General features: G+C 33.4%; 3 protein-coding genes across 7 annotated transcripts in view; 1 reads left to right on the top strand and 2 right to left on the bottom strand.

Annotated features, from left to right (window-relative positions):
• mim (missing-in-metastasis) overlaps positions 1-7,664 on the bottom strand; it is a 182,555-nt gene extending 174,891 nt beyond the window's left edge. For all 5 annotated transcript variants that reach the window (XR_011951638.1, XM_072540682.1, XM_072540679.1 and 2 more), the window contains exon 1: positions 7,219-7,664. Coding sequence is in view for 4 of the 5 variants with exons in the window: in XM_072540682.1 (XP_072396783.1) it covers positions 7,219-7,290 (72 nt within the window). In the remaining variant the exon portion in view is untranslated. The remainder of the gene's footprint in view (positions 1-7,218) is intronic.
• The window catches only part of LOC140447811 (uncharacterized), a 192,703-nt gene that overhangs the window by 103,013 nt on the left and 66,403 nt on the right, over positions 1-23,287 (top strand). The window lies entirely within an intron of this gene.
• The window catches only part of LOC140447808 (cytokine-like nuclear factor N-PAC), a 37,230-nt gene continuing 30,558 nt past the window's right edge, over positions 16,616-23,287 (bottom strand). The window contains exons 6-8 of the mRNA XM_072540677.1: positions 19,684-19,947; positions 17,062-17,290; positions 16,616-17,004 (exon numbers count right to left, since the gene is read on the bottom strand). Of these exons, the coding sequence (XP_072396778.1) occupies positions 16,623-17,004; positions 17,062-17,290; positions 19,684-19,947 (875 nt within the window). The 3' untranslated portion in view covers positions 16,616-16,622. The remainder of the gene's footprint in view (positions 17,005-17,061; positions 17,291-19,683; positions 19,948-23,287) is intronic.

Below are 23,287 nucleotides of genomic sequence, written 5' to 3' on the forward strand. Positions count from 1 at the left end.
CAGAAAACCCAGAAAATAGTATTTAGTTCTGATAGATGGGTTAAACCATCTGAACCAGTAAAGTTACTAGGTGTTACTATGGATACAAGGCTGAACTGGTCACACCATATTGAAGGATTGTGTAGGAAGCTCACCTCACAGATTTTTGCTATGCGCAGAGTGGCTACTTCTGTGAGTCGAGATATTCTTAGGTCAGTTTATTTTGGAATGGTCCATAGTATCCTGACATATTGCATACTTCTTTGGGGAAACTCGTCCTATGCATATAAAGTTTTCACTTTTCAAAAAGCAGCAATCAGAATTATTGACTCAGCGGACTATCGCGCCAACTGTAAACCCTTGTTTAAAAAGTATGGCACTCTTCCTTTACCTTTAATATATATATTTGAAACTTTGTTAACTGTTCATAATAATATACAAAATGTAAAGACTCATGCTGATCAACATCAGTACAATACAAGAAGCAAAAGTCATTTATGCCATATTCCAGATTGTGTGTTACACAACTTAAGTAATACAATACATTATAATCTGTATAATTGTTTTTTAAACCTAAACAAAAATATTGATATTAAGGCAATGAATTGCAAACAATTTTATAAATTAACAAAACATTTCCTGCTGGAACAGTGTTTCTATAGTATACAGGAATTTGTAGCACTGTTTGAGCTCCTAGTGTGGTCGTTTTTATGAAAACTATATTTCACCTAACTGAATTGTTTTTTTATATTTCTCATAATTTATCCAGCTGTTTGTTTCGCAAGTTTTAGGAAACACAGTGGTAAAAGTTTGAATTCAGTTTCGCTAGGTAGAAATCGTTTGATTTCTCTTTTTGTTTTTAGATGGCGTAGTTACGTCCGTATATAGTTATTTTGATAACTATAATCTAGGACGGGAGAGATTTTTGTTTTGGTTCAGAGCAGTGGCTATACCGTTCTGACGAGACCTAAAGAGGTCGAAATACGTATAAGCGGTTGTCGCTGCCCTGTATCAAAACAAAAATCTAATACCGTCATTAGTCATTATGTTTTATTACTTACTTCGTTTGGAGTACCAGAAACTGAATTCACTACGAATTTTGACCAGGATGAACGGCATGTGGAATGCAATTTTAGATTCCCTTGCCGAGTAATTTATCCAGCTGTTTGTTTCGCAAGTTTTAGGAAACACAGTGGTAAAAATTTGAATTCGGTTTCGCTAGGTAGAATTCGTTTGATTTCTCTTTTTGTTTTATATTTCTATTTTTCACTGTATGTTATATTATGTGTTCTTGTATTAACTAGTTCTTAGTTATTTCCTATGTATAAAAAAGTGACTTATTTATATTGTGATATGACATGTAGGGTTTACTATGTAAAAATTGTCAATAAACGTATCTATCTCTATATCTAACATACACGATGTACTTCTATTATCTTGGTCATATGTTCACGAAATAATATTCATGTTTTCTCAACATTTTTGGTTGTTCTCATTTCTTTCATGTAATTGTTCACATCATTTTCTATTTTACTTTTGTTGACATCTGAGATAGTAATATTCTTTTGCTGATGTTTTTTCTCTATTCGTTTTAGGCTGACCCTTGCATCAGTGACTAAAGGGTTGTGTGTGTGTGTGTATAACCAGATCCAATATCTGCTCCAGGGTATTTCATACTTCTACTAATGGAGTTCCTAAATTTGTTGTTGATAAGAATTGAAGAAAGCTCGGGTATGTAAAAAACAATTCAATTGGAGTTACTACTCATTTGTCCATGGATTTGTCAGCCACTCAGATTCTTTCAATACTAGCATCGAGAGAACAGACAAAGGGGATTCTGGAATTATTAAACCACTTGCATTAACTTTGTCTTCGTCGAGCCAATCCGCATCTCCATATGATGTTTCATTGCATCATACACAATGCAGAGAAGTTCATTTGCCCTTTTGGCAGCAAGCTGACGGATCACTATTGTGAGATGTGAAATAGATTTTACTGGTTACACATATTCTGTTCTTGAGGTCATATTATAATGACAGATAAAAGAAATTATTGGGCATCCTCTTAAATCCTCTTAATGGAAGCCACAGATCAACGAGTAACCTCACAAGAAGTGGTAAAAACTTGCATGATCTTTTATCTAACTGACTAGGTACCATGAGCTTACTTTACACTCCTCGAATGGCAACAATAGTTCCGCACATTAAATCACTTGCAAAAAATATTCTTAGAAAATAACTTCAGGCTTTCTACATTCCACTGAAACATCATAGTTGTTAATTTTCACTTTTTTTCAACTGTTGATGACATTAAAGTATGAATTCAATATAACAACACTGACTACAGCAACCCGTTTCTGTGTATTACTGACAACAAAAACAAAATAAAAAGTATGTATAATACATTTGAAGGATTCTCCATAAAATGCATTGTTCAAACCCCCCTCCCGTTTCTGTAACGCACCGAAAACGTTTTACAACTCCCCCTTCCCCCAAATTGCGTTACATAATACTTAAACGACCCTTATGTACTAGCCATCATTTCCTCTTATTATGCCATAAATAGTACATATAGAGTAATAACTAATGTGAAATACTTCTAAAAATTATTAAGTAAATAACTGATGAAGTGGGTGAATTGAACTTAATAAAATATAACAATAATGATATCACACTTAGGAATGTGACATTATATTATTTAATAATGTAATAAGTGGGAGGCACTGTGATGGTAATTGGAAGTGAGAGGCTGAGATAGCAAATAGATAAAACTTACTGAAAATCAAAAAGAGTATATATACATTATTATATACATAATACAGTAGACTCCCTCTATAACGAGAACTGAAATGACAGACTAATTACCTCGTTATAAGCCGATCTCGTTATATTAGACAATCATAATACTGTGCATACATATGAATCTGTAGTTTTCTAAACCATTAACTTCCTATAGTGAAGCCATTCGGAGCAATATAAGATGCTAATAAATATTGTTTGAATGGCGTTTTTGAAAAAAAGTTATTTACTTTTATTGTCAATGAAATATATTAAAACATAAAAGAGTTGTTTACTTTTATTATCAATGATATACGTTGAAACAAAAAAGCTGTACTTATATTTTTTTCCAACTACATAATGTATAAATCATATTTTCAAGGATAACATAAACTATTGCTTCTGCAATTTTAAGAACTCTGTTATTTTTAACTGCTTTAAATAGTCCAGTATCATTCTATCATATATTTTCTAAAGATGTGAAACAGTTGTATTTATTCATTGTAAAGAAGTTTATTGCGGGCTGCAGTTAAGTTTATTGAGGGGCTGTTTGAAAAGGTATCTATTTGATCTATATACTAAAAGTATTTATTGGATCTTATTTTCTCTCGTTATAACCAAATTTGCCTCGCTATAGACGGTTATAGTTCAATAGAAATTTCACGGGACATCTAATGTATCTCGTTATAAGCGAAACCTCGTAATAACCGTGTTCGTTATAGAGGGAGTACACTGTATATACATATACATAATAAAAATTATATCATACTAAACATAAAGAACATAAAGAAATAGATTTAGAAAAAAAAATATTTATATTTTATTTCTTAATATTTGACAGCACAATAATGATAATCAGGTAGTAAATCATGAGCATGCACACTCCACTTAAGGAATTTATTTACTAGACAAGTACTAACTCAATCTGAAATAGAATACATAAAAATGTTTCTTATATCCCAACCAGTCAAAAAAATATGTACCGGATAAACATCAGATATGTAGAAATAATATGATATTTGTAGGCAACCTAGAAGACCTATAACTTTTTATGTAAAGAGGACAATGCTCATGATAATTAGCAAGGAAAAGATAATGGAAGGTTAACTGTGTGTTCACCAAATCCCAGTAGAGAGAATGATGCATTACAACTACTTTGGCACAATAATAAATAAAGAATAGACGAACAACCAGGAGATAAGAATACTGAAAAGATACCTTTAACTGGATGGGGGCCTTCTTCAAGAACCACAACTCTTTTGGTATAAAAGTAAAAATGCTGTGATGATATGTCTTCTCTGTCCTTTTTGATGGTGTTGAATCTTGTACCTTAAGAAGGTCCTCAGAAGAATGAAGAATTGAGAAGTACTGATCACAATCAAATCTCGAAAGTTACAATACTTCAGACACATTATATGAAATAAATCCAGATATGCCCTCCTACAAGCCACCCTGCAAGGAAAAATATTTCCAGGAAAATTTCCATTATCCAGGAAAAAGAAGAACATCCTAGTTAAACAACCTAAGAACCTGGTTCAACACAACATCTGTGCGGATAAGCACATAAAGAAGAATATGTTATGATGAATATGAACCTACTTATTTTTAAAGTAATTTTGCAACTATACTAACTGAATACTTCCAGAATATAAATTTGGAAATTAGGAGCAGGAGCTATTCTCAATAAGTACATTTATAAACCACTAGCAGACAGATGTTATCTTGCCTTAGCTATATGAGTCAAAAAATGAATAGAATCTGGCCAGTTTCCAAAAACCAATACAAGGCATCAATTTGACTTGGGCACTGGCGCAACACAACCTTTAAACTTAAATGCATTGCAATGTTGACACAAGGTTTATTTCTCCAATACTCTAAAAAAATTTACTCAATACCAACAATTTACTGTAATCTATTGCCACATGAGAATTGAATACTGGTTAATGCGGATTAAACAAGACTTTTCTACTCTGTTGATAGACTGTTGATTTTGATTCCATCGATTCTGTTTAACTTCAATTAACGCTTCACATTGTTGATTAGTTTGACTTGCTTACATATTTTTTTGATCTACTGCATTCAGTTGTACAACCAAAGGTGCTAAATCTAATTATTGACATTTCTAAAAATCAAAATATTACCAGATTATAGAAAATCTACTTTCTTAGTGTTTCTGTATGACCATGTATACCAGTCTAGGTGAAGTCTAAACTAACCTAACCAAAAATTGATATTAAATTAATCTTTTAATATAAAGAGTAATTGCAATGAACTAACTACGACCCTTCTTAACTCAGGTTTATAATAAATTTTTGAAAAGAAACCCTTTTCAAACCACTCACTGAACAAATTAAAAGCTTAACAAAAAAAGACAGTTAGAAATATAGTTTCAACAGAAGTCAATATAACTATAGTTAACACATTTACATCTTATATAAACCTATTACCTCTCATAAAGTCAACTAGAAGAAAACTGCTAGATAGGATGAACACATACAAAATATAATAAGGAGAAAAGTATACAGCTTTTATCTTAACAGGAAATACTAAGGCAAGAATTTCGTGACAGGAAGAATTTTGTTTAAAATATTACAAGAATGTTTCTTGACAGAAGCAAAATACAAAATCAGTGCTAACTGGCAAGAAATATTATATTGTTAGGAGAAACTGGACTAAAAGTTCATGCAGGTAAAGGTTGATGGCTAATAACACATGATACATGATAGTAGTTGACAATTATGTATACAAACAGTTAATTGATCCAAAAAAGCTGTAGTCATTGCGGAGAATGACACCCACCTATTCACAATTAATAGAAATCTTCCATGACATAAATCATTAATTTCTTATTTTGTTTTAACTTGTAGATAAAAGGGTTGTTTAGCCTCCTAGACTTTTCCACACTGTGAACTGAAAAACATTTTGTGCATGCATCAATATGTGTCACTTTAGGTTTTAGTGGCCTTGCTTGAACAGCTACTTTAATTGTTTCCTGGCTGTACCACTCAGGCTCACCAACTGGAAGTTCTTCAGACTTTGCTGAGCTTCAAAGCAATTTTGCTGACTACTTTTCATTAGATTGTCTCCATCTTCAGAAGTATGGCCTGTCATAGGTTCAAAATCTTAGTTTTCAGATGACTGAATCTAATTAGTTTGTTTATACCTGGTCTTATCCCATGAGAAGCTAGGAAATAGGACTTTTAAATGTAGTTTTAAGTCAAAAAATTTGAATTTTTTTCTGAGCTGGTCCACTGAGATGTACAAATATCAATAAATGAAAGGAGTTTTTGAACTCCTAAAAGGCTAATTTTGTCAACAGTACCTATGGTACACTGTAATTATGCTGTTAATTATGTGATTAAAGCAGAATATGAAATGTAGGTTTTGAATAATCTTGTTGATAATAGTATATATATTATAGTGTTAATAAACAATAATAAATTGTTTAAATATATTCACCAGTTTTATATTTATCCTTTAGGGTGCAGTTTAAACAGTATTTAACTTTATTACTCTTGTTTAATTGGTTCAAACTAAAAGATGTCAAAAAATTAGGACATGGGTATATCTACTTTGGAATGAAAATTTTAGTATTATAAAAATATTAGAATCACTCTGTTCTGTAAGACATAATTTTCTTATTGAATTCAAATTTTAAATGAGGCTAAGTACCATTTTGACCATACTATCAAACATTAACAAATGCAAGAGAAGGATGAAAAATCAGAGGAAACATTTAATAATGACTATAAGATAAAAAATGTGGTAAAATAGAAACAAAGATATATAAAAGTAGAAAAAATAAACTAAGAAAAAAGAACAAACATTATTGTGCTACTAAGGACATATATAAGGAGATTAAAACCTGAAAAATTAAGAAGAATATGAGAAAATGTAAATATCAAATTAGAAAAATAAGTAAAAACAGAAAAAATAAATTTGAGAATTCTAAATAACTTGGTTACATGATCTAATAGAAATATAATTTTAATGCAACTCACTGTGCATTTTATACTGTAAACTGTATAATAAATTTAGAAAGGTCTATGATTTAATAGCTTTTAAAAAATGTAGATTGCACTGAAGTGGTTTTTAAATATGCCAATCATGATCATAAATACTTAGATTCAATTAGAAGTTTTAAGTTTGTATTGAATAAGATTTACTAAACCTAATATCCATTTATGATACAAAAGAGTTTGTGTAAATTAAGAAAAAAATAAATATCCAGTCCTATATTTAGACTATACTTCCATATACACAAGAATAAGATATTTTGTCTGAACGGAGAGACCAAACTGTTTATATTGGATATTCTCTTTAACATTTGTATACTAGAACCAACTAGAACTAAACATTGCTTTGGAGCATTAATTCAATATAAAAGAAACTAGATAGGAAACAGTTGGAATAAACAATATTGTTTATTTACACTTAAGATGGTATAATCAAAACTGTTTACCTTCATATCTTGAATAATTTGTTGAAAAAGTCCTCCTAATGCTCCTGATTCGCGTTCCATTGTACTATCCATTGTTTTACAAATTTAAACAATCACAGTTTTTTCATTTGCCCGCTTCGATTTTATGAAGTAAAGGGAATGTCTATGTTTACAGTTACCGTACAATCTGCCCTTCTTTTTGACACAAAATAGTCACATTTGCACTAAATACTTCACTACATACACCAATCGATTAATTTTTACACTTACAGCATATATTTTTGTACTTATGTTTTAAATTAGGACTCGATTTAAGTGACTGTGTTTAACAACTTGTATAAAAAATTTAATACTACTTTAAATACTACATTTTGATTCTCTATCCATACTTTCTTTCAATAATCTAAAACTAAAATCCTAATATTCCTAAATCTTCAGTCAATCCCTTCCACTTGGTTTTGAGTTCAGGAAATGTTGACACTTTTAACACCATGTGCCATCTATTAGCGATTTTTAAGGCTGAGTGGTAGGTTTTTGTTTACGTTTTTTACCGCCATCTCTATTTTTTCTCTAACAGTTCATAAATCAAGACGAACGATTTTTGGTAGATTACTGCCATATCGTAAAAAATAAATGAATTTTAGTGTTTTTTAAATTTTGTTTGTATATAAAATTATGACTAAAATTCTGAATATTATAATTTATGCAGAAACCGTGAAGTACACCACCTTCTGGTAGATAATCTAGCCTTTATCGTGCGGTTAACTTACCGGAAGGCGAATTACATAAAGCTTTAGGATTAGCAATACCAAAACCAATGAATATAATGGTACAGCTGCGGTCACTGAATAGTTTACACCCTTATATGTATATCTTAGCCGATTTTTTGAATTTTTACCTCGTGCATGTTTAAAGGCACAGTTTACGTCAAAGTGGCGTTACCAGTGGCGGACCCGTACAGAATAGGTTGAATAAAATTAAAAAACCAAAATAAAGTCTACTTTACAAATAAATGCAAACAAAATGGAAATTATAAAAAGAAGTTTTTGCTGTTCTTTGAGTTTGACAATTGCTCTTGTTTGTTGCGGGATTTAAATGCATTCTAGTCATTTTGGATGCGTTTAATAGCTTTTAACAGTATTACCATAATATGTGAAAATTAAGGTGTAAACTATTCAGTGACCGCAGCTGTACTGGTTATGGCTTGGGAACATGAAACCGCTAATCAAACGTCATGTGATCATAAAGTGTGAATAATTGGGTAATTCGATAAACAGATCATTAAAAATCTGGAAAAAATGTTTCGACAAATAGTTCGTGCCACAAATGTCGGAGACATTAGAACTTTGACGGAGTTCACCTTCATCATAATTGCACATCAATCGAAAAACTAACTAGTGCTGGTCGACATAATGTGCTGGCTTTACTTCTCAAGTGATAAAGCTCCCCTATAGTCAATATTAAAATAATGTCTTCTAGTGCAGTTCGTAGCGTTTACATTGATGGTCGTCTATCAAAGCAACATAAACCATTGCACGACGAGAATAACTTAGATTATACCATTATACCAGCATCAGTACAACTAGGATAGCAATAGATAAGATAACTAAAACATATGGCTAATTTACTATGTATTGCCTCTTCAAGAATTTCTCTCCAGTCGTCCCTATCCATCGCCTTTCTACACCAAGCACGTATTCCCATATTTCTCATGTCTTCATCGATGTTATCAAGGAACCTTGTTCTGGGCCTTCCTCTTCGTCTCTGACCAATGGATCTATCAAGGAGGGTTTTTCTAGCTGCGTCATTTTGTTCCATCCGCATTACATGCCCTATCCACCTCAGACGTCCTATCTTAATATGTTTTACGATATCAGGTTCCTGGTATATTCTATAAGTTCGAAGTTGTATCGTTTTCTCCACACTCCATTGCCATTCACTGCTCCATAGATTCGCCTTAGTACTTTTCTTTCGAAACATCCTAACGTGTTCTCATTATTTTTTGTTAGAGTCCAGGTCTCTGAACCATATGTTAGGACTGAGCGTGTTATTGTTTTGTAGAGTTTTATTTTTGTATTTCTCGATATAATTGTGAATTTAAGGAGGAGGTTGAGCCGAAAATAGCATCTGCTGGCCGTGCAAATTCTGCGGTTTATCTCTGCTATAGTATTATTTTCAGTGTTAAGAAGCGCTCCCAGGTATACAAATTCGTTCACTGCTTCGATGACGTCGTTTTTTATGTGGTTGTAGGATTTGTGGTTGCGTGCTTATTTTCATATACTTCGTTTTGTTGGTGTTTATTATTAAACCCATTTTTGTAGCTGATTCTTTTAATGCTACATAGCTGTACAGCATTTTCCGTTCTCCCAACAATATTGATACCATCAGCATAGGCCAGGATTTGCACTGATTTATATATTGAACCAGTGGTTGTGATTTGTGACATACGTATTATTTTTTCCAGAGCCAGATTGAACAGTACACAGGAGAGAGGGTCTCCCTGGCGCAGCCCATTATTTGTTTTAAAAGGTTCAGAGAGTTCCCCCTGCATTCGTACTCTACATTCAACTTTTTCAAGAGTTAGTTTTATTAAATTTACCAAAATTTGGTATTCCTAGCTCTTTCACTGCTTTGAACATTTCTCTTCTATTCACAGAGTCGTAGGCTGCTTTGTAGTCTATAAATATGTGATGAGTATCAATGCCATATTGTAGTGTTTTTTCCAAAATTTGTTTCATGGCTGCAATCTGATGAATTGTAAACTTACCACCTCTGAAACCAGCCTGGTATTTTCCTACTATCCGTTCTGCATATGATGCCATACGGTAACATAGTACTGTGGAAAATATTTTATACGCTGCATTTAGAAGCGTAATTTCTCTGTGGCTAGAGCATTCAAAGATATCTCCTGTTTTGTGTATGGTGCAAAGTATTTCAATATTCCAATCATTGGGGAGGGATTTCTGTGTCCATATTTCTTTTATAAGCTGCTGTAATGCCATTATGGTATCGTGGCCACCTTCTTTATATAGTTCAGCTGGGAGATTATCTATTCCGAGTGATTTGTTTCTGGCTAGTTTTTTAACTGCATCTTTAACTTCAAGAATCGTTGGTGGTTCCTCTTCCCTCTCGTCTGCACCCCTTACCTCATCTCTTTTGTCTTCCAGGTTTTCTTCTTCTTTCTCCACATCAAGTGCCTGGTTAAAGTATTCCACCCATCTACTCAATACATATTTCCTTGTTGTTAATAGGTCGTCATTCTGACTCCTGCATTGTTTTGTGGTTGCCTTGAATTCTTTTCTGTTGATGTTAACTTTCCTATAGAATGCTCTGAATTCTTTCTCTCTGTTAAGGTTTTCTATATATTTAAGTTCCGTATTTAGGTGGTTTCGCTTTTTTCTTTCGTGTATCCTCTTTTCTTCTCTACTCTTTGTCTGGCAATTCTCTACAGTTATTCTAATTCGTCGGGTAAGCATCTTTCTGTAGGCTTCATTTTTTTCTTTTGTTGCATTCTTGCATTCATCGTCAAATCAATGATTTTTACGAGGACACATTTCTGTTCCTATTTAATCTTTCGCTGCTGCTTCAATGTCTTCCTTTATTCTGGTTCAGTAGGAGTTTATATCTGTCTGGCCTTCTTTATTTATATTTTGATTCCTTAGCCTGCTGGTGATGTTTTCCGTGTACCGTTCTGCAATTGTCGCATCTCTCAGCCTTTGCAAATTCCATTTTTTTGTATTCATTTTATTTTCTTTTACTGGTGTTTGAAATTCTAGCCCTCAATGTTAAGATCATCTGGGTCTATGTTTGCGCCTCTATAACTTCTGTAGTTTATTACGTCTGTTATTGTTCAGACAGTCAGTCAGTTAGTTGTTTGTCCTAATCTTTGCTTAATTTCTTCCTTTGTTGTTGCCTTTTTCGTGATTATAAACCCCAAGTATTTGAATTTATCCTTTCCTTTGATTGTTACGTTGTCGGTTGTCGTCAATCTGTAGATCTTCAATGTCTTCTTCGCTTGTAGATAGGTACTCTATTTTCGCGAGGTTAATATCTAGGCCAGCCTTGGTTTATTCTTCTTGTAGTTTCTTCATCATGCAACTCAGGTCTTCTTGGTCTTGAGCAATCACTACTTGATCGTCTGCAAAGCTTAACGTATATAGGTATTCGTTTCGTACCGGTACCTTGGACGCCTTTATTTTCTTTATACAGAGCTTTTGTAGCTTCTATGAGTTCCGTCTGTATTTCTAATTTGTACATTACCTCCCATAGTTCTGACACTGGTACAGAGTCATACGCCTTTCTCAGGTCCACAAATGTATATCTCTATTTTTTGTTTTTTTCTTTTCCAACAGTTGTTATATATGTGGTCTATGCATGATCTTCCTGCCTGATCCTCCCCGATTTTGCCTTTTATCGCAGTATCTTCCCATATAATCTTCCTATTGATGATATTACGCTTATTCCTCTATAGTTTTCCTATCGTTTTCTATCTCCCTTCTTAAATATAGATGTCATATATGCCTCTGTCCATTTATTTGGGAGCTTTTCTCCATTTTATCATCTGGTGTAATTTTTTTTGAGCCGTACTTTATAAGCTCAGGTGAGATGCCTCCAGGTCCCGGTGCTTTCTTATTTTTGATTGCTTTTATCGTTCTTATTTCCCTATCTGTTATTTCTATTTCTTGTTGTGAGGATCTGCTTATTTTTCGCCTGTTTTCTTTTCCAATGAATTGTGGTCTTTGTTCTGTTAACAGTTCCTTGTATTAGTCCTTCCATTCTTTGTCCTGTATTTTTTCCAATTTAATTTTTTCTTTTGAGTTTTGTTTCAATCCTCTCAGTTCTTTCCATGACTCCGAAGTTCTTGTACCTCCTATGTATGTTTCAATATTTAAGAAGGTTCTTTCCCATTCCTCATTCTTTTATGGTGTTATTTGTTTTTCACTTCTCTATTATCACATTTTATTTCATAATAGTGCTGTTTATTAGTGTGATAGAAATAAATACAGTGGAACCTCGATTATCCGTCAGGGCACCGGACCAAGGGTATGACGGATAATCGAAAAGACGGTTAAAAGAACATTTAAAAAAATTTATATTATAACTCCCAAATTTTATTTATATGTTTTATTTGTCAATATAAGAGGGATTTATGTTAGTACAGTCGAATCAATTTGATTTAAAATATTCCGAAATCGTTGTTTGTTTTATTGTTACTTCACATTTTGCAACGGCTGAATTTCTTAATCGACGTAAAATCATCAAATCTACCTTATTTGTTTCTTCTTGCCGAGAATTCCACTCGACGAATTGTATGTGCGATGCAGTTTCTCTAGCTACTTTACGCAAATCTTTGTGAGTTGCAATCATCAACATCGCCACCGTCAAAGTCTGTGTCAGCTTCTGAATATGTTTCGTCCGCCTCTGTTGATATTTCAACGATTTTATCATCTGTCAACAGTCGATAGCCGTTTGCGTCCTCATCACGAATTAACCATTCGGTTATGTCATCTGTAGGTAACGAAAACAAAACAGTTGATTCAGCCTTAACTTCATTTGTTACTGCATCACGCTCAGCTGTCAGGGGGGCATTTTCATATTGTGTTGATTCAGGCCATAATTTATTCCACGCTCTTTCAGCGATACTTCCGAAACATCAGCCTAAGCATCCACAGCATTGTCGACTGCATGTTTTAAATTGGATGCTTTCCAGTATTCTGGCAAAGAATATTCCTCTTCCATAACTAGGCTTTGAATAAATTTTTTTCTGTATCTTTTTTTTGAATGTTCCAATAACCAATTGATCCATTGGTTGTATCAATGATGTTGTATTGCAAATGCTTTGTAGTTTAAACCAGTTTCATCCGCACTGAACACTTAATCGCGTGTCAAATTATACTCATCGATCATAGCTTGAAACTTTCTTTTATATTTGTCAACGACTTCAATACTTGCGGCGCTCAATTTTTCAGCTTCGATTTTCAGTTCTTGTATACCGTAGCGATTTTTGAACTTTTCCAAGTAACCGCTGCTTCCTTTGAATGAAGGATCACCATTCAATTTAATGTTGAAAAACCACGCTTTTTCGGCAACAATTGGTCCAGACAAAGAAACACCTTCGCTCCTTTTTTGAACGAACCACAAATACAGAGCTGTGTCGAGTGATTCATTCATGGCTTTTTTCATCGTCTTACGATGTTTCACCCGACCATCCAATGATTCCATTTGCGAAGCATACTTTTCAATTCCTTCAGCATTTTTCTTTAAGATTGTTGTTCTCGAAACATCATACTTTTTGCTCAATACGATAGCAGAAACACCTTTCTTTCGTTATGCAATAATTTCTATTTTTTTTTTCAATTGACAAAACAACACGTTTTCTTTTTGATGCTCCAGATGTGGAAGGCCTCATTTTTTAAAACTTAATGAATCAAAGGATTAAGTGACACAATCAATGTTCGAATTTGAATCAAACTGAATTATGGTGACACACAGATATTGACTGTAATAATAATTATTGTGCTGTGGGTTTTTATTTTCGGCTTGCGATTCTAAAAATAGAACTCTAAAAGCACAGTATCATTTATTTCTACCTATTTAAATTGAAATTTAATCCAGAGCCCTTAATAAGAACAAAAATTATTTACATAAAAAAATGTGGTGGTGGCATAACTGCACGTGTATATTTCAACAAATTTTGTTTGGCTGATCGCAATGCTCAAACAAAATGAATTTAGGACTAAATTTTTACTTAAGTAGTCAATATAACATATGTATGAACGCTGACGGTTAACAGAGGTGACGGTTAATAGAGAGACGGATAATCGAGGTTCCACTGTACCGTAAAATTATATTTCTGCTTTCTTTTTTCCGGATACTTTCTAGACGGACTATATAAATATCCAGATTTAACCATACGGCCCACACTCCCTCTAAGGGGAAAATTCACTCATCCCAGATACCTACGGTATCAAAAGAATGGAGCTTAGGTAGGGCCTTTCCGTGTTATCGAGCCCGAGGTGACTTGATACGTCGCGTCGGTGTATCTCCCAAACATTTTCGTATGCATCTGGACGTCGAAAGTAGCACAGCTTTCTGGATGATTTTATATAGATGTTCATTTAGACCCAGCTTTTTTATGTTTTCTAGGAGATTCTTTGGAATCACTTCATTGGTAGAAATACTTTCCATTCTCCATTGTCTACTTATTTGTATTTCCAGATCTCTGTACTTGGCGATCTTTTCATTGTATTTAACACGCAGATTATTGTTGTTAGGTATCGCCACATCGATAGTGTTGTTTGTCTCGTTAATTTATTAACTAGTACGAGATCTGGTCTATTATGTGCTACTGGTTGGTCTGTGAGCACAGTGCGATCCCAGTATAGCTTGTAGTTGTCATTCTCAAGCATACTCTCAGGAATATATTGGTAATATGGGAGAAGGTTTGTTTGGAGTAGTTCCAATTTGAAAGCTATCACTTGATGAAGGATCTTCCCTACTGAGTCATGGCTTTCCTTATATTCAGTTGCAGGAAATGCTTGCCAGTCCACGGTAAGATGTTGAAAGGTTTCTTGGGCTTGACATCCATATCGGCATTTGCCGTTTTGGACCTGAGGGTTTTCTTCTTTTTCTTTTTATGTAGACACGACTCTATCTGTTTCTCAATGTGCCTCCAGTAAGTTGTCGTTCCATCGTTTTTGTGGTCTTCCTATTATGGAACCATCTTTACTACTCTATTTGTTCTCATTCGGCTTATATGATCATTCCATTCTACTCTTCTATTTCTTATCCAGTCCTTGATGTTCTCCACCTTGCATCCACGTCCTATATTATGTACTTCCAGCTCTGTCCCATAGTGTCTTACCATCAATTTTTCTGTTTTCATCCATGCTTTTTTTAAAATCCTTTTTGTCCTCTCTGTCAGGTCGTGTTTCTGTCGCGTGCGTCATTATTGGTCTGATGACTGTTTTGTAAATTCTGCCTTTCATTTCTTTCTTGATATTGTTTCATTCAGGTAATCTGCGGCTCTGTTTGTTCTATTCACTTGATCTTCCACATCAGTTTCGAGCTTTACGTACCTAGATATGATGCCTAGATATTTAAACTCCATTACTTGTTCTATTATCTGACTTTCCAGCTCCAATTTACACCTTGATAAATTTGCTGTTATAACCATGCATTTTGTCTTTTTTGGGGAAATTGTCAAATTCTCTGGCAGTTAATTGGTGCAACATACGTTGTAAATTATCTTCACTTTTAGAGAGTAGTATTGCGTCGTCTGCATAGCAGATTATTTAAGTGTTTTTTTCCCATTTGGTATCATTTTTTAGTTCTTACTTTTTTGATTATTTCATCCATAACCAGATTGAACAATAGAGGACTCAGGAAATCTACCTGTCTTATCCCATTATCAGCTTCAATAGGGTCGGTTAGTCCTATTTTTATTGTGTTGTTTTCGTAGATATTTTCGATCGTTTTGATTATCCCTAGAGGTATCTCTCTTGCGTACAATTTGTGGATAACGTCCTTTAATTTGACACGGTCAAATGCCTTCTTAAGGTCCACGAAACATAGATATGCCGGTTTGTTGTATTTTGGTCATTGTCGTTCCTGACATGATCCTGAATGACAAGTAATGAACCTTCTGTTTCAGTGAACATCTTTCTTGATGTCAACCAATAGTTCGACGCTGTTATGTCGACATAGACTTGAATGACTTTATTTGGATGTCGCCGGTGCAGAGGTTTATCCATCCAGATGCGTATTTTTTCGTTCTTAATTAAGATGTGAACGGAGCAGTTGTTTTATCCTTCTTATGAACTCTGAAGTTAATTCGATTTTCATTTGTTTATGGTCAATTTTCCGCGTTGGTTTTACTCCTAGATATTTGTTGATCCATTTTCACCCATGTTGATGTTTTGGCCATTTTGCATACCGAATCCTCCGGGCTGAACTTTTCCTCTGACTATATTCAAGACACGGTACTTGTCTGGCTCGAAGTGCATAATATCACTAGAGAATGTTCTACACTTTTTAGCATCTCATCTAAGTGGTTTCGAGTGGAAGCCATTAGTTTCAAATCATCCATATACACTAAACGCTAAAATCCTAGTCAGTGGAGTTCAATAGCTAGGATAGTGGGTTCATCGCTAGACAGAACCACAAATTAAAAGTATCGTTTCAAGAACAACAAAATATGATTGAAAAGTCAGATGTTGGTAGTTCAGATTTCTTTCCTAGATGGCGTAGTTACCCTACCAGACAAACAGTGGCACTTGCCGTCCTAGCCTTATATATAGATTAATCTTAGATATAATATATATATATATATATATATATATATATATATATATATATATATATATATATATATATATATATTATATTATATATACACTTCTTAAAATAAAAAATTAAATAAAACACTAAAAATACTTTCTTTTATTTTTTAAATAAACAGCAGAAACATCGTAGTCAGCAAAATTTTCCCGAATACATTCTTTGTATATTTCGTTGGCAGTATTTGCCAATGGTAGAGAATGACCCACGGAATCAGCCATGTCCAAGACCATCTTTAAATCGTTCTGCATATGCTTCAGCGGTTGTTGTACAGAATTAAAACTATTTTGGTCGATATAGTCTGATTTGTTTTTTAAATATGGGCTTGCGATATCTGACATGTTGAATATTTGTATCAATTTTCCCCTTTCTATTCCACATCGTTCCACCAAGTTAAATGCCTCGCTAAGAGCCGCTATACTCACACCTTTGACCATCTGCATAGCTAGATTGATTCTAATAGCGTTCCTGTAATAAAAAATACAGATTCTAAATGAAATTAACCAGATTGTACAGTAACTTTACCCAATAGTGTTTCCAAAATATAAAGGAGTGCAATCTATGGCTTTAAAATAAGGATGGCAATGGTGGAATAAGGCTTCATCTCCTGCCGCCAACAAGAAACGTGATTCTTTGGAAGACCCTGGGCTGCCACTCTGAAAAGCTAGTTCCAAATATTTTCCTCCTTTCTTCGTAATGGAATCGTTTATTTGCTTTGATTCATTGGCGTCAATACTTGTCATCATTAAAATACCTAAAATTTTAAATATTTGTTCTAACGATATGAAACACTATATCAGAAAATAATATTAAAATATGAAGCAACATATTGTCCCTAATTTTCCAATAATTTTTTTTTATGTATTTAAGTTGATCATCCTCTATAGGCGAGCACCTCTATAAGAAGAGAATAAACCGATCAATTTGTTTTTGCATTTCCACCGCACTTAACCTTTTTTATTCGATTCTATATATTTTTTAAAGTTCAAATGTATATATTTTTTTTTCCAAGTGCACCGGAAATTGTTATAAACAAATGACATAAAAAACAAATTTCCGAATCGCTTCGAGTAAATTCGCGCTCCACGTTGGAAATTTGTACGGGAGTGAATCGGTGAAATCATTACATATGTAAGATAATGAGTAAGAGAGAGACAGAAGATATATTTTCTCTCTCCTCCTCTCTCGAGAATAAAAATGTTCCTTTTGTATATATATATTTAATATTATATATATATATATATATATATATATATATATATATATATATATATATTTATTAATATTATTATTTATGTGATATGTTTTGTATTATTTAATTAATTGGCAAATATTTTACGTGTTTGGTTCATACGCTGGTGTATGTGAGTTCGAATCCCAATATGAATTTCCTTTTTTATTTTTGAAATATTTAAAAACCCCACGTTAATTTTATTAAATATATGTAATATACGCAAAAATGCTAAATTTTAAAATAAAATGAAAATTTACGACATAATCCGAGTTGTTGGTTTTTGAAGTTATACTTCTAGACGCGCGTTCGACTTTGGAAATTTGCACGGGAGTAACAAGCCTCGTTAGGCATGTTAAATTATAAATTAAAACTTGTAAATATCTCAAGAAAGTTCAAATGTGTACTTATATACACAACAAACAACAATTAAATATTGTATTTATCAATGTCTGATAAATTGACAGTTGTATCACCAAACAATATTTTTTTATTAATATTGTTTTCATGGTAAATTAAACATATGCGTAAGTAAGTTACGTATATTGTCATTTTTAAATACTTATGAATATTTCATTTTAATTAAATTTGTATTAATATTATTATCATGGTAAATTAAAAATATGGGTAAGTAAGTTATGTATACCTATTGTCATTTTTAAAGACTGATGAATATTATTTATTTAATATCTTAGCATTTTTAAAATCGGAAACATTTATGTTATTATTTCCACTGATTGATTACTTTATTTTTAATTATTAGCGTACTTATTTATATAAAATGGTATATTAAATTAATATTAAGTACATTGTTTCTTTTGTAAACAACTGACCTAAATTTGTTTTAATGAAATCTTAGGTTAGAGTTTTAAAATATTCGAACTATAATCGTAATACACATCGCCTAATTAGCCGCGATCGTCTAGTGGACTAGTTGTTCGGATTCCACGTTGTGGCCGTGGTAACCCAGGTTCGAATTCTGGTCACGGCAATGTGCTAACATGTCACGGTTAGGCATTTTTTTGTTTTTTTTTGTTAAAAAATATTTAAAAATATTAATTACTGTGTTTAAAACAATAAAATGTATTTTGAACAAATTTTTACAAAAAGGTGTATATAAAAAAATACTCGAAACCGCTCCAAAAAAAATTTGTTTTGAAAAAATTATTGTTGGAAACGAAAAATTCGATAATAGGGTAGGATTAAAAATGATACTTTTGTTTATCTATACAAAAATAACGATTTTACTTGTCTCTGCTTTTTTACTCGACTGAGGAGTAGGCAGACACTCGACACTGAGGAGTAGGCAGATTGAGACCTCAGTGCCGAGAGACAGTTCTTGTATTTATACAGAACACGATACTGGTACGTCTCGAGTGAGGGGAGTATGCAGATTGAGACCCCGAACTCGAACGGAACCGTATCATCACTCTTGAAAATGGCTCCAAAATGGGAGCCGAAACGTCGAGCTTTAAATTCTCAACGCGGTTCTTCCCGAGAACTCAGTAATTTTCATATATATATACTCAGATGCAAAAAAAAGCAACGGAGAAAATTTTGATCAAATTCAAAGTATTCCAATTTTTTTATTTTTAGCCCTATTTTGATGATTTTTTAGCAAAAATATAAAATTTTATCAAAAAACTGACTATACTAAATTAAACTTTATAATTTTTTACACAGTGTGCTAAAAAAATCATCAAAATAGGGCTAAAAATAAAAAAAACTGATAATTTGAATTTGACCAAAATTTTCTCCGTTGCGTTTTTTTGCATCCGAGTGTATATATTTTTTCTTAATTTGTGTTAAAACCTAAGAAATTTTTTTACCTAAGTATCTTATTGTCAACGGTATCAACAATTTCACACGAGTTTTCCGCCACTCTATTTGAATTTGGACTATAATTTGTAACCTACCTTTACTTTTTAACAAATTTTCAGTATCCATAGAAGCTTCGAACTCATGTTCTACCATGTGTTTTATAGCTTGTCTATCTGATATACAGATAAATACAACATCAGATTTAATGAGGACGTTCCTAGCAGATAGCAATATTGAAATATGCTCTCCTTGTCCCAGTTCTTTCTCTAACTGTCTACATCTTGCTAATGTCCTGTTCCACATATTTACTGTATAACCAGCTTCAATCAAAACTTTAACTATTTCTGTGCCTATCGACCCTGTTAACAAATACGATCAATATTTAATAAACACAATAAAGAAAACAATAATGGATAAACGTTAAGGTATTTATTAAATTCTGGATTTGGTAGGACAAATAAAAATGGGTGTAATTACCTTAGTTACTCGTGTGGTAACGTGACATAAATATTTTTATGTAAAAGTTTTAGTAGATACTATTTTATTGGGTATAAGACACAATTGAAGGTAAAATAAAATTATTGACGTTTCAATTTCCACTTCCGAAATGTCTGTATTTTGAGAACGATTTCCGAAGTGGAAATTGAAACGTGATTTTGGTAAATTGAAAGGTTAACTTATTTTACCTTCAATTGTGGCTTATTCCTAATAAAATAGTATTTACTTTAAAATGTCACAAGAAAATAGCTTCAGAACAATATTAAAAGCTTTAGCCGTAGACCGGGGACAATTGAAACAGCCGCCATATTGGTAGTATTCCGTGATTAAAACCGCGCGCGCTTGTATCCAACATATCGGAACGTAAGTATGCAGCTTCGACTATTTTATGGAGGCCATTATGGAGGGCTTATTTTAGGGAAGGCCAGTTTAAATTATTACTATTGTCCTAGAGTGAAAAAATGTTTAAGTGTTTACGAAAAAATGTCTCGTGGGGACGATTGAAACAAATAGTATAGGGGACGATTGAAACATGTTTCAATTGTCCGCAGAGTAGTCTTTTATGTTATTTATTATTGTACGTTGTAGTAGAGTATCCAGTGGTTAACACTTAAGGGGCGTTATTAATACCCCCCTCAACTTCATGTGAGATATCGTAGATTAAATTGTAGAAAAAATTTGGAAAAATTGTCAACGTAGTTTGTGCACGAGCCCTATTAACTGTTTGGTTTGTTTTAGGATGCCACGAGTAGGAGTGAGAAAAACGGAAAGGGGTTTAAAACCCGTTTTGGTTTATGAAGAAGCCTATAGAGGTTACTGAAAATAACACGTCCATAAGATCAGCTGCAGCTAAATTTGATCTACACTACGTGTCATTAAGTAGATTTATCAAAAAAAAGAAAAAAGCAATTGAGCAAGGATTCTTTACTCCAGTCACAATGGGTTATTATTGCGTGAGACGAGTATTTGACATAGACCAGGAAAAAAGCATTGCTGGATACATAATCAAAGCGGCACATATATTTTATGGGTTACCGCCTAAAGAAATTCGAAAATTGGCCTTTCAATTGGCCGTGAAATATTCGTTGAGCATGCGTGATACCTGGAGACAAAATGCTAGGGCAGGAGAAGATTGGTTCTCTGGATTTATGAAACGCAATCCAGAACTTTCAATCCGCTGCGCTCAAGTCTTTCCAGAGCAACCAGTTTCAATGTAACGAACGTAAAACTTTTTTATGATAACCTGGCTAATGTAATGGATAAGTACAAATTTGAACCAAAAGATATATATATATATATATATATATATATATATATATATATATATATATATATATATATATATATATATAATATTGATGAAACGGGGGTAACGACGGTTCAAAAACCTAGTAAAGTTGTTGGCGAAAAGGGGACAAGACAGGTGGGAGCACTTACATCCGGAGAGAGGGGAACATTGGTGACCATAGCTTTAGCCGTCAATGCTATCGGTAACAGTATACCGCCCATTTTTATTTTCCCACGAAAAAGATACAAGGATCACTTAGTCCGTGACGGTCGAGTGGGGTGTATTGAAGCGGGAAACGCGAGCGGGTGGATGCAAGAGGAAGAGTTCTTGGTATACCTTAATCATTTTCAAAAGCATACTAACGCTTCAACCGAAAATAAAGTATTGCTTTTACTTGATAACCACCAGTCGCACATAAGTATACGCTGCTTGGATTTCTGTAAAACAAATGGCATTGTTGTCTTGTCATTCCCCCGCACTGTTCGTATAAGTTGCAACCTCTGGATCGTTCTATCTACGGTCCCTTCAAAAAGGCTTTCAATTCAAGTTGCGATTCTTGGATGAGAAATAATCCAGGAAAAACGATGACAATTTACGACATACCCAGCATAGCTAAATTATCTCTACCGTTGGCTCTCACGCAATCAAATATTATAGTTGGATTTGCTTGCACAGGCATATATCCTTTTAACAGAGACATATTTACGGACCTAGATTTTGCACCTTCATATGTCACGGATAGACCAGCTCTTAATAACACGACACCATATGCCACTGACGTTCTTCAAGAAGCACCTAGTGAAGATCCTCTACATACTAAGAGAGCTGATATCTTGCCAACATCACCACAAAATCACACACCGCCAGCGTCTCTAGAAAGTTGCCGAAAGCGCTCCCTAGAAAAACAATTGGCAAAGGAAAAGTGAGGAAGTCTGCAGTTTATACAGATACGCCGGAGAACAATGCTATCCAAGAGGAATATGACGCAAAAAAGAAAAAACAGGTTAAGAAAAAAGGGACTGAGTTAAACGACGAATCAAATACAACTTTTAGAAAATACAAGAAATCCAAACAATGCCAGAACAATCAGCAACAGAGTGATAGCGACGAAGAGGATGATTGCTATTGTCTGGTTTGCTTGGAAGCATATCGTAGTAGTCGCCCTGGAGAGAAATGTGTGTCGTCATTGGTCCCATGAAGAGTGTACTCGCCAAGAAGAACTATACGTATGCCACAATTCCCTTTCAGAATAAAAAATATTTTATATTGTATGTTTTTCACTAGAATAAACTTAGTGCTGTTTTAATTGTCCCAGGTATCTGTTTCATTCGTCCCTGCCACGGGGACAATTGAAACAACTTGACAAGTTCAAGTTTTTATTTAATATCTTATTAATGACATTATATCGACAAAATATATTGATATATATGGAAACACAATATGATACGCTTTTTATAACTAATTTCGTAATTTAGAAATTTGCGATAGATGCGGAGAAAAAAAATCAAAATGCAGAAATGTTTCAATTGTCCCCGGTCTACCCTACTGTAAAAATGTATAAATTTACATATATACAGAAAAGAACAGAAAATCATTTTTAAAACAATCAAGAAATGTTTTTATGTTTCGCACAAATATGTAGTTTATCCTGCTTGATTCATACAAATGCTATAACAAGTTTTTGTTTTATTCGCCAAAGCTAGTGCTGGGATTTCTCTTCATTCGTTCCTCGTCTACTTCAAAAGAATTGTCCAGACGTTTTCTTTTTTCACGTTCCCGCTGAAAATGTTCGGCTAACTCTCGTTCTATTTGTTAAAGTCTCCTTTTTCTAACAAATTGGTATAGCTGGTGGAATTATATATTATTAACATATTTAGAGCGCAAACATTTATAAAAAAAAAAGATGGAAAATA

This window comes from Diabrotica undecimpunctata, chromosome 8, assembly GCF_040954645.1.
Source record: "Diabrotica undecimpunctata isolate CICGRU chromosome 8, icDiaUnde3, whole genome shotgun sequence".
NCBI lineage: Eukaryota > Metazoa > Arthropoda > Insecta > Coleoptera > Chrysomelidae > Diabrotica > Diabrotica undecimpunctata.